Here is a 12,988-nt window from a genome sequence, read left to right as displayed (position 1 = left end):
GCTGGACACGGTGGCAACACTGACAAGCTGTTGTCAGTTCACTGTGTCACATTAGACGTTTTAACTGGACCAACCATAACCCAGCCGGTAACTGACGTATTCAGCAGGACGTCTGATAGCTCTTCATTATCCAAACCTTCATTACCCAAAGCTTCTGAATGCTGCGTGAACCCCAATTGTACTGGCTTATTAGTGCATATTGTGGAAGTGCAGTGTCTTAATATAACAGGCTGCGCAATGTAATGTGTTTGATTAACAAATACTGGTTCTGTAAAAAAACGTCACCACTACCTTCTGTTCCCCCGGACTACCATACAGTAACACTCTCTCCTCTCGCCAGTTTTCTGGCTGTGAAACCTGAGCCGGGGCCAAATATAGCCCCCACACAGTGAGCAGTTAGAGACCGGGACAGATGGGACAGCAGGCCACTGCAGAGGCAGTACGCAATTGGACCCTGAACCTGAGCGATCCTGCTGACTGTCTGACCAATAAGGCTTGCTCTTCTGGAAAGAGAAGCTTCTTTTTGGCTCATTCTTTCTCAATAAACAAGACAAACCTGGAACCACCAAACCGGGAGAAAGCGTTTTGGACACATAGCCCACTTTAAGGTAAGTTTTATTCTGTTTTAGTTGATACTCTCAACAGGATTTGATGGTTTGTTTGTTAATTGTTTATCAAGAGAAGGAATTAAATCATTTAATGTAGCAGTATAGCTGTTTTAAATGTAGTGGTTATATAGAGTATCAGTCAAATTCAAAGACGGCATATACAGTATCTTCTCTGTCATGTTCTTTTAAGGACATTTGGATTCCTTCTCATTTTAAACTATTTGTATTATAGAACAAATACTGTGAAAATACATATATAGGATATTCTAGGATACATAGCATAGTAAATATTTAAGTCATCTTAATAAGGCTTATGAAATCAAATAGGAGTTAGTGGAAACTTTGACAGCACTGACAGTCAACAGTTTAAAATTTTCCACATTCATATTTAATAAGCGGTGCGCTGTTGTTATTGTTCTCTTCAGATAATAGAACGGGGACATGTAGTCCTGGCTTGTCTGTTTGATGCTTTACGCCGCCGACTGTCAGTGTGTGTTTGTCCGGCTGTACCTGTGTGTTTGACTGAGTTTCAAGGACCTCTTTCCTAAGCTCAGGGTGGGCGAGTTTGTGCTGCTGCTGTGAAACGTAGCCCGGGAGATTAAAAATAACAACAGCTGGTCTTCAGGACGCCATGAGGCGCTGAGTGTCACACTGCATGTATCTACACCGAACAGCTTCACAACACACTCTACGTCTAGAGTCAACGTCTCAGAGAGATCACAGAGAGGAGAGAAACATTTTGAACTACGTGTGCATGTGACCTATTTAACATCCGAGTCAGAATGTGAGACATCATGTGTAAACTAGCATACTAGCACATACGGCGTGTGAGTTATCATCTAAGATGCTCATGGTCTCTGTTTACTCTCCATCACTTTTTCACAAAATGTTATAAATGTATGGGGACATTCAGAATGTGTAGGTGATTTTATACTGATATATATAGTTGTATATTCTGTGTACTGTTGGGTATGGCCTTTTTACGATAACATCCCTTGATTGATGCCCTACCCTACCTACAGTATCAGTTACATCCAAGCTGAAATGATCAGTCAATTAACTGATTAATCCATTGACAGAAAATTAATCAGTGACTGTTTTGGTAGCTGATTAAACGTTTGCGGATTTCAGCTTTCATGCTAAATGAAATAACCTTTAGATTATTTGACTTTGGACATTGACAACATTCATTTTATCAAGTTTTTGCCATTTTATTGACAAAATGATTAATTGATTACTCAAAAAAAAAACATTGGATCAATCAGTGATGAAAATATTATTATTTTCAGCCGTTGATGTGAAGTGAAACATATGTGAGGTAAGTACAACAGAAACAGAGTGGGTGAGAGATGCCTGTCATGTTCATTGTGACCTCAGTAAAAGCCTTTGCTAATACCCACCAACTGTGTCCAGACAACACTGGCCTGAGTCATCCTGCCAGCTATGGCTGCGAGAGCGAATGAGCCAGTACTGTGAAGTCCACATTTCCAGCTTGACTCCTCTTGTTTGTCATTTCCCTGCCGACAGTCACCTCCTGTACAGTATTAACTCTCCTGCCTACAGTGTGAATGTGTGTGATTTGCTGGTTAATGACAGTTGACGTGCATTTCAGGATGCAGGACGGGAGTTGGAATCAGCCGCTCCCCATCTCTCTGCTGCTGAAGGACCCGGCAGGAGGCGGGACTTTGGAGGGCGATGGGGGTGTGTTTTCTGAGGCATCCTCTGATGGGGAACTCTACCTGGACTCAGTGACAGAGCTGGATTCTGGTGATGGGGACTTTGCAGATCTCACTGCCTTCTTGAGTGCAGAAGAGATTAATCGTAGCCTGGACCTTGCCCTGGAGGCCTTTGGTGACACATTTGAATCTGGAGATCCAGGCCCCTCTAATCCCACATCCCAGGAGCAGGCTCTCCAACATGTCCACTCCCTTCCTGTGGCCCCCCAGACGACTGAAAACCTCATCACAGGCCCAAACCTGCAGCACCAGACCAAAGCCCCATGCCCAGATGACAATGCAGCAGTTGAAGTCTTCTCCTCCTCTCACAACGCCCCCCTCAGCAAACCCATACAGGTGTTCAGTGAGGCTCCGTCCCCTGCTGAGAAGGTGGTCCGCCACAAACCCATCCTGCCAGTTTACAAGCAGGATAAACCCAGGCTGGTTCATGAGGGCCTGGAGCTGAATGATCGGGCAGCTTCAGCCACAGAGTTCTGTAGCCGAGCTGCCACGTTCATCGAGGAGCTGTCCTCCATCTTCAAAGGTTCTGCTCACTTGGAGCAGCGGGTGGAGGAGGACTCCTCCTCCCCTGATAGTGGCTATCTGTCTCCGAGGAGTCAGCGGCCAGTCCCTCAGGGCTCAGTCTCTGCTCCCTCTCTGCCTCCCGTCCAGCAAGAGGTGACACAGTACAGCCAGCCAGCCGTGAACCTGGAGCCTCAGCCTGGAGGCTCAACGGGCGTAGCAGCTTCCGCGAGGTACCAACACTCTGGAGCTCCAACCACACATGGACCGCTGTCTCCTCCCTGCTTCCTCCACAAGCTGAAGAGTCAGGAGGTGGCAGAAGGACGTCCCATTCGTCTGGAATGCAGAGTCAGAGGAAACCCCCTGCCGCTCGTCAGGTAAGGTTTGATCTTGGTTGACAAAACAATCTCACCACGGCGTCCATTAAGTAGCCGTCCTGGAGCTTTCAGTGGTATCACCTAAGCACTTTAGGGACTTCTTGTTCATGTTGACTTAAAAGGTTTAAGGTTTGATCTCAGAAATCAGAATCAGAATCAGAATCAGAAATACTTTATTGATCCCTCGGGGGAAATTAGACAATAACATATGAAACATATGGCTTTATTCTGGGGGTTAGATTTGACAGGTAGCTGCTGTTTTGATATTATAACATACTGTATTTAATTAATACCACACATACTCCAAATTATTTTAAAATATCCCAATATTTGAAATAATGTACTTGTAAAATTATTGTTTTTATTATTCTATTCCTTCTCATTTCATAAACTGCGAATGAAAGAAATATAAAAATGTATAGCAAAATGAATTTAGCTGATGCCCCACTTGTTACCATCACTATGGGAAATGCTTTTCTTACCTAATTCAAACATTTAGAGTTTCAGCGTGTGTATCCATCAAATGTATTAAGAATCATCTTGGTCAGTTAAAATGACTGACAATGGGAAAAATGGAAAATACAAATGAAAATAGGGAAAGAGATTAACAAAGCAAACATCATTTACTTTACTGAAACATTTAAATACTGTCATTTTATTATTTTAATCATCTGCATCATCATTTAAATTACCAGTACTGTTCTACCAGTTGATTCATCTATTTTGTTTTATTTATTTGTTATTTTGTTTTATCTCTTTATCCATCAGTTTGCGTATTTCTTTGTTGATTCATTAACTAATTAGTGACTTTTCAGTTGACTTATCAAAGCATTGATTCATTAAGTAATTACTTTCACTGAGTGGCCAAATCAACCCCCACATATCTCCCATTTGCTGATGAAGGATTGAGAGATTTCTGTGTACAAGCGACTCGTCTCCTTATTCCATTACCATCGTCTTGTTTTCAGTTTAAGGGTGACGTGATTTGTCTTTCACCATTTATTTATAGGCTTCATGTCACTGTCATGAAAAGCAGCTGTATTGTCCAGAAATAAATCTGTGGCTATCATGATTAAAGGGTCAGTCCACCCAACAGCAAATAAAAATCTCACTTACTCATGGTGATATCTAGCCAAGCAGATTGTTACGGTTTTATTTATCAAGGCTTTGAGCTGCCTGTCTCTGAGATGTCGACGCCCACCAGGACACAATAGAAGTGAACGGAGCTTAATTTGTGTTGCTCACAGCATAAAAGATGCTCTTTTTAAAAAGTGACAGCACCATATGTTTCCAGAAACAGCACCTCTGTTACTTTGGATAATCCACAGAACAACAGTTTTCATTGGGACCAGTTCTTCGGTTGATAGTGAACTCTTTTTGGAAAGACAGTTGAAAACTGAACCTGCTGACGTGAGGTCATCAGGCCATTAGAGATAAGGTGAGCGAGATGGGAGGCGGCCAGGAGGTGAGAGTTACCCATGTGTTGACTAGCGGGGCACCTGGTTTTGTGTTTTGGGTTGCGGGGGACTTCCACTCTGTGTAAGCACATTTGTCCATTGGTACCTGTGCCAGTTAAAGCAGGGACACTGTCTAATTTATGGAGGAACCTCAGCTCCTGCCCCTGGTTATTTGCACCGGTTCAAACTAAAAATACACTCCTCTCTTGTTTCTAGATGTGTCCACCTCACAGCTCAGTCAACATGCTCGTTGTTTACTATAGAGACATACCTGTACTAATTAAAGGTGCAATCTATTTCATTGTGATGATTTCAGGGCTGTAAGGATGGTCCTTCTGCGGTGACCATACTGTCCGTATTGATCACTTTTAAACGATTAAATATTGAAAATAGCTCCGTCAAATTGCTGCTCTATTTATATATATTTTGTATCTACTCGTCCATCAATTCATACACATTTCACTATACTTCAGCTTGACATTGAGACCTTGCGATCTTCACTAGTATTGAAACTAATGTGGGTTTAACCAGTCCTCGTCTTGTCCCAAGTTATATTAATGGACCCTCCAAAGGGTCCGATTGAGTTGTAGAGGTTTTGAGCGGGCGATGTGTTTTTAGGTGTTTGTGTAATCAGAAGACACAAAGTCGGTCTCCCCAGTAGGCTACGAGGGGCCTCTTCTTCGGCTGTATAAATAGTCTTCGGGCCAACAGGAGCCAGGCACAGGAATGCAGGCAATGCAATGACAAGGCGTTTTCAGTCACCAGGCTCTTCATCTCCCCACACCTTTTTGGGGAATATGAAGGTAGTGTGTAGCATGTTCAACCACAGAGAAACAGGAGAGCCCAGACACTGTGGCCATACTGATGTTATGTAACAGAGAAAATGAATGGAAAGCTGAAGAGGGAAAGTAAAAGCGGTTGTTAAGTACTTTTCCTTTCCTTTTCCTAATGTGTGTATGGTTTACAAGTGTTCCAAAGAAGGTTATGACCTTTATGCTGTTGAAAGTGAATTCAGCTGTTCTTGATTTTTTTGACCAGAGTGCAGATTTGTGCAGCAGTTTTTGTGGTTTGATGGATTGTGTGTTTGGCTGCAGTGCCAGCTCCTTCAATGACATGCACTCAGTATTGTCTGTGTACTGTTACAAAAAGTGCTGCCACTTCCTGTGTTGGATATTGATTCTGGACACTAGATGGCAGCAAATTCTATATTATTCAAGACAAAAACTTAGCATCTTCTGGGAGCAGCTTCTTCTGGAGGTGTGAAAGATATCCACATAGTGATATCTTAAGAAGTACGGTTACAAAAAGGGTTTATTGTCGGCATCTGTACATCTGTTTCTCTACTAAATATCAGCAATAATATCACCATAAACACTTGGCCAGACTTACTTAATATTTCTCTATTTATACTCATACATCTCACACTCATATGTCTGAATTTCTTACCAGCAGAGATGCTTGCTGAAACACATAATAAAGCAGTATGTCGTCCAGGCATGACTGACTGTATGTGTGTGCGTAGGTGAGTTCCATCTTTCTTGTGGTTAGACTTATTTTCACATGTTTTCTTATATGTTCCACTGGAAAGTTAATGGCTTCTTTTTTTCTTACGTCTAACAACCTGTCCTTGAAAATTTGCTCTCTGTTATCTGTATGTGTGTGTGAACAACCATGCAGAGTTGTGTGCGTGCATGTTTTCTCCTTTTTTTAAAAATACAGTTTTAAAGAAGGTTGAATTCAGATGCCTGATTTCATGTCCAATGGGCAGCGCCTTTGATGCAGTTGCCAGTCCAGGCAGGTGACACACCTCCTCACCTCCCTGTTCTCTCAGATTAACGAGTTGGTGCTGATGCCAGCGTTTTGCACGGCCGGTGAAAGAGGCATTCCTCGTGGTTGGGTGCTGGGCGCGGCCTTCCGCGGTCGACCACAATTTGTCTCAGGCCGGAGAGCCTTACGGTGCTGAGCGCCTGGTATTCTTCAGCATGTCTTCATGCTCCTCACACACAATGTTTTGTGCAATGCTCTCTTTATAATGATGCGTCTCTGGTATTGGGATGCGTGCGTGTTATATCCCTGTGGGAACCACTTTGTGCATTTTTTCAGTCTGAGGTCATTTTGGCCTTTCTTACTTCTTCAAGGGGCTAGTTTTGGGTAAAGATTAGCTGATGGCATGAGAGAATGGGGAATGCATGCAGTCAGTGTAAGGCCCTTGTGTGTGTGTGTGTGTGTGATTGTGTGGTTAAAGAGAGCATTTCTAAACAAAATTGATGGTGTGAGGTCTCGTTGTGCAGAACACCAAACACGCTGCGGGTGGCTGATGACTGATCTAACACTATTTCAACGCATTGCAAAGCAGACAGAGAAAATCCATCTCCAATTGTGGCATGCTCAGCATGCTATTTTAGGCATTTTGTGTGATGCTCTTCCATGTCATTACCCTAACTGCCTGCTGTGCAAACAAGGCATTTCAAAAGGAGTTGAATGAAGAGAGATGGGCAGTTACGGTAGAGAACAGTCTCGGCTTCTTGGTTTCGACCGAATGCACAAAACCACAGGGGAAACTTTGGGATGATGAGAGACTGACGATTAACTTTGCTATGAAACCTACACAAGGAGACGACATACCATAGGTCAGCGATGGAATTTGTTGTCAAATATGATGTATGATCCCTGTTTAAATTCAAACATGGTACCCCGTTTGAGCTAATATTGACTGACAGGATCACAGACAGACTTTATCAGGACAAAACAAAGGCTTCTAACTATATCAGACATGGTTCAGACCTGGAAACCAAACCACTTGATCAAATTGTGGAGTCATTCATCCCTCTACAGCCAGAAGGGCCAAATCACTCTAATCCGACGCTTCAGGAAATACCTTGTGCCTCGCCTGCCGTTATTTACTTGCTTTCAAAAAATACCCTCATAATTTGTATTCTAGTTCTGCATCTTTTTTACATTTGGTCTGGGGTCATAGGAGTCCTGCAAGGGCAGTACATATTGGTTACTTGTAATTAATCTGTCACACAGGTATCAATGAAATGTCATCATTGCTACCAAAATCATTTTACTATTTTGGTGTCTTATTTCGTGAAATACTGATTGTGGCTCTCTCCCCTTTGCTTGCCTGTATGTCTAGTTTTTCCCTCATACCTTTGCACTTACTATCGTTTACCTTATAATCACAGTTCTGGTATTTTCTGACAGATGTTGCCCCTGTTTTAACATTTTGCCTACTTAGTGGACGTACATGCATCAAGGGACGGAAAGATGGCAGAGAATCAAAGAAGTAATCTACTCTGATGCAATGCCATTTTAAGATTGTGGATGTTTAAAAAATTCATGTCAACTGAACATATTCATGTTAAGGAAATACAAAGACATGAGAAATTTTTTTAGTTCTTATGGTCTGGTTTCTTGTTCAGCCAGCAGTTTTGTTTTGTTTTCACAGTTTTTCTTGCAGACTTTTTAGACCTACATTGACTTCCTACACTTTCGCACACAGATAAGGGAAAGATGTGACTTTGGCATACAGTACCAGCCTGCAGAAGTAGTTACTCTACCAGCTAACAGCTACAGTAGCCCTTCCTCCTACATTGTGTGAAACAGACTTAGTATGAGGTCATAGCAGGTGACCCACTGCTGACTCATGACGTGGCCTGACTGCAATGCTGACTGTTTGGCCTCTTTCAGGAAGGCCATAATTTTAAATTCTCCCTCATGGGCTCATTTGATCTCTGCAGGAGGAGGGGAAAGGAAAAAGCGCTGGTATTTTTATACCTGTTTTTCTTTTTTTTCTTTTTTAATTTTGCAAGCATGATGTCATTTCATATTTAAACTCCAAATAACGAGAGAGCCTGGAGTGACTGTAGGGGTGCGCTCATACTTAGAATTAATACTATATGGGGACTATCTGACAGAAGCTTAACATTCCTGAAAGGTGAAAACATTTGAGAGGGTGGACCTTTAACTGTGGTTACTGTATGGAGATTTTGCAAGTTGACGTGAGGTCGTCAGTTTGACGTATTATTTTGTTCTCACCATACTGATAACTGAACTGCGTCCACGACTGTGTGTGTTATACGTGTACAAAGATATGTTCAAGGCGTGAGTACATGAGCTTGTTCGCTGCCGGCTGCCAAGGAATTTCGTGAGGCAACCATAAATAGACAAAGCAACCTTCATGTATATCACCTCTGAATAGACTTTGCACCACTAACGCAGTCACTGTCAAATCTGACCCGCTGCAGATTTATACACGTGAACACATCAGCAGTAAAACACCCAGATGGACACATCGTCAGTGCTATTCCTCAGTGGTACGTTAATGACAGTTGTGACGAATGGAGCTGTCCTGTCTAAGCCTCAGCGGTGGCCCCTGGCCCTCCGCTGGCCTGGAGACAGAGTGTGAAGTTTCACCCAACAAGGTGAGACTTTTCCTGCTCCTCCTCGAGCTCCGGAGTCTGGAAGCCTCCCGACCTTGACCCCCTTATCACATACAGTTCTAAAATTCACACTGATCCACTTATCCTACTTGTAAAACTAGCTATTTTACACCATGGACATACATTATGCAAGGTATCTCTGGCCACCTAGATTAAATTGTGACATTATAAAGACATATTGAACATGTAGGGTAAAACAAAACAACACAGGGTTCAAATTAAAAGTTCATTACGTGTTTATTTTCAAGGGTACAGCGTTTGACAGAAATTAAGCTTTACTTTGCACATACTGTATGGACTTCAGTGTGAATGTATTATATTTACAGCTGTTATTAGAGAATAAACCTCTAATAATGTTAGCTTTGTGCATGGACACACAGCCAGAAGGATTCTGGGCTCACTGACAGCACCATGCTGAAATCACATTTAGTGCTTAGTAGGCGAGACTTGTACACCATGAAAAAGGATTTGCCACACTTGGACTTACTATATGGGTGACACAATAAAAGAAGGAATGTTTTCGTTATGCATGTAGTATGTGGCCGACCTAGATAGGGTCAATAAATGACTACTGAACTAAACAATCAGGCGAGAAAGAGTTAAATAAGAAGGGGAGTAGAGTAAGAGTAGAGGGAAATGAGATTTGTAGAGTTATGTAAGTGGATCAGTGACAGTTGAAGAAGTGGAATACCAGATTTAATATGAAGCATGTCTGTTGTGGACAAAGGCAGCAGTCATGCGCGGCAGGAGGGTGGTAATCTAAGACAAGTTCAACAGGAGGATGGGCAGACACGCCATAAATCTTTACCCTGTACTAAAGCCTCTCCTCCACACCGAGTGTCGGCAGGCCTGTTTGACCTCATCGGTAAACACACTTCACCATCGCCATTAACCAACTCCGGCGAGCCTTGCATGGTCAGTGACACACAAACGCTCAATCTACTTCCAGTTAGATCACAGCAGCTCAAATTGCTTGGGCCTCGCAACAAATATGGGACCAAAAGCTTCACTATTTCAAGTACAGGCCACGGAAAACTTTGGCCAGGTACACATTAGTTTAAGAGTGGGCAGGGCATCACAGATCTACCAGGGGGGTTGTTGACAGTAGCAGAGAGACTCCAGTTTTCCTCTGAGACACTTGACTGTCTGTCTGTGTTCTGCACTCAGTTCAGGTTTGTAGTTTTGAGCCATCCGGGCCTCTGGGTCTGTTCCACAGCTGGCCTGTGAACAGTAAGCACCGGGTTACATTCCTCCGTTCACCTGTTAAATGACTCTCTGCTATTCCTCATGCTTGATAAGGCATGGCCATTAGATTCAGCTTACAGTAATCTGCCTTTTGATGAGATATTTTGGGCTGTTATTTTTCCTGGACGTTGGATTCCTGTGTGGCTGCCAAAGAGCGGCGTTTGATGTTGAGCCCAATTCAATTATGGATCTTTGACAATATTGAAGGGGGTAGAATTTGTGAGCGTCTGTGTAGGAATAGCAGCAGACTCTCTTGGTGCTTAAAACTGTAAAAAGTGTACATGTGTTGCGCACTTGGCTGCGTGTTGCGCGCAAATCAGACTCTGCGCGGGGGTACTTGTTTTACGAGCAGACGAGAGGTCAAATGGGACTCATAAAAACAAGCTCAAGTCTTCCTTCCCATGTACATGTGACAGGATAACAGCTGTGTGAATGTTAGACTGTCTTACATGTAGAAACTCAAAGATATGCATCTTTGTTGCTCAGTCTCTCTGTGTTTGTCTTTTGGGTATCACTTGAATAAAATATCCCTGCCTTTCAGTTCAGCGCTGAGGCTCTCCTGATATCATGGGGAGAGACAGTTGGAGTGGGGGGTCCGCAGGATTCGGTTTCATATGTGGGGAGAAAGGGGAGATAGGAGAGAGGAAGATGCCCCATGTCTGGCTCATGTGTGTCTGATCAGAGCTCAGATCTAAGTCCATAAATTCAGAGTGTGGAGGAGAGGTCGCAGAGTTCAATCCCTGACTACAGAAACTTCAGCCCGTTGCCTCTATTGCCATTTGTCTCCTCTAGTAGTGTTTTGCTGGCTGTAGTTTTACAGTCATTTCTTTTCTATTTCAGTCTGTAACACAGCAGAATACAGGATGCACTGAGTTCAGTACTGAATGACTAATGTCCATCCAGTTTGTGAAGTATCTTAACAGTGTGTTGCTTCCCTATCTCCACCCTTTAAGACTATCTCACACTGGCCCAGATTTGGCTTTAGAACTGAAAATATTTCCAAGATACCAATGTTGAGGTGCACTACTCACTCACCCACACACACACACACCAGGATCTTGCTCATGGAAGCCGGTATTTTTTTGTATGCTTGTGTTTGCATGTTTGTGGCAAGGTCGTGGGTGGCTGGTGGAAAGGGGGATCATGCACATTTGTTTGTTTTTTCCGGTTGTATTTCCTTGTCTGGGCCTACAGATGGACAGAGGTCTGCTGTTTCCTCTGTGTAAAAACTCAGAAACTGCCCCTGACCTGTGCATTTAACAGGATGTCAACTAGGACAGGACAGAGGCTAACGATCAGAAACATTGTTGTGATGATAGCCACTCTTTGAAAGATGTAGCTGTACAGTAGGTGACTCAGAGCGTAACCATACGTGGCCTCAGATCTGCTCTGTGAGGTTCAGCTGCTGCATTAACTCCATCTAATTGTGCTTCCCAGAAAGTTATGATACATACCTAAAATTAGCGCTGACACAGACTGTTATGTGGTTTGTCTCCAGCTGTAATTACTCAGTGGCAGGAAGATCGATGATTGTGGTTGTGGAATTCGTAAATTGATTTGAATTTGGAGCACAACATCTCATGTAAACATCCTCTTCCAGTTTAGGTGTGAGTGCAATATGTGGAAACCTACTGCAGCGTGGATGTTTGAGGGAAGTTTTTTGGTTTAATTAGGCCCATGACTCCTCCATAAAAATGAAAAGAAAAAATTCCTCCATCCCACACCAGTCAGAGTTATACTCATTCATACCCACAGGTAGTTTTACAAGTTGTTCACAAAATGCCAAAAACACAAGTAACCTCACTGTTGGTCTCAACAATAGTGGACCAGTGAGACACATATGAATGACTCTAGTAGAGGCTTCATGTTGCTGTTTAAATATGTGGCCTCCGTTACTTTATATAGCTGATATGTTTCATTTTGGGCTCCTCTGGATGTTGGTTTTCGTTGGTTTTCTTGCTGGACTTATTTGACAGTTGGGAGGATATATTGTCCTCACAGTATGACATCATGAGAGGACATAGTCTCTGTTTTTGTTAGTGTCATTTGGTCTCCTTGGAGCGAAAACACAGGTTGCCCTGACAACATGCTTCAATTTTTTTTTTTCGTGATGTCAACTGACCCTTGAAAGACCTTTTTAAACAGGGAAATATTATGTGGAAGTGGGCGTCTGACTGTATATGTATGAATGTTTGGTTGTTTGTGGTGTGACTGAGAAATGATTTTGCATCTGTGAGTGTGTGTATGTGTATGTGAATGCTGTACTGAGTCCATACGCACCTGTGTATGTTTGTATGTTAATAAACCCAGCATGTTGCTTGGAGCGAGGGATCTCTTTATTCTTGTTGACTCATATTTTGGAAAGCTGCTTCCATCTGCACATTTCTTTTTTTTTTTTTTTTTTTTTTCAGTTAGTCTGAGAAGGCCGCTGTCTGTCTTTCAGTAATGAATGGGAACATCCAAAGACCTTCCTCTTATTAACCCATGTTTTATAGTCACTTAGGGGAAGCACCGTACTTTTCATGTTGTTATCGCTACAAATGGCAGAGCGGGTTTTTTTTCACAAACCAGAAGAACTTGATTATAGTGTGTGTGCCACTGGGACAGGACGTTGTTAGG

General features: G+C 42.8%; 1 protein-coding gene across 2 annotated transcripts in view; it reads left to right on the top strand.

Annotated features, from left to right (window-relative positions):
- Window positions 1–2,221: 2,221 nt before the first annotated feature.
- Window positions 2,222–12,988, top strand: part of palld (palladin, cytoskeletal associated protein) — a 48,880-nt gene continuing 38,113 nt past the window's right edge. For both annotated transcript variants that reach the window (XM_070908584.1, XM_070908585.1), the window contains exon 1: window positions 2,222–3,222. In XM_070908584.1, coding sequence (XP_070764685.1) covers window positions 2,222–3,222 — 1,001 coding nt within the window. The remainder of the gene's footprint in view (window positions 3,223–12,988) is intronic.

The sequence above is a fragment of the Enoplosus armatus genome, chromosome 7 (genome assembly GCF_043641665.1).
Source record: "Enoplosus armatus isolate fEnoArm2 chromosome 7, fEnoArm2.hap1, whole genome shotgun sequence".
NCBI classification, from domain to species: domain Eukaryota; kingdom Metazoa; phylum Chordata; class Actinopteri; order Centrarchiformes; family Enoplosidae; genus Enoplosus; species Enoplosus armatus.
Note: the sequence above shows the minus strand (reverse complement) of the source record. Positions and strands in the feature narration are given on the sequence as shown.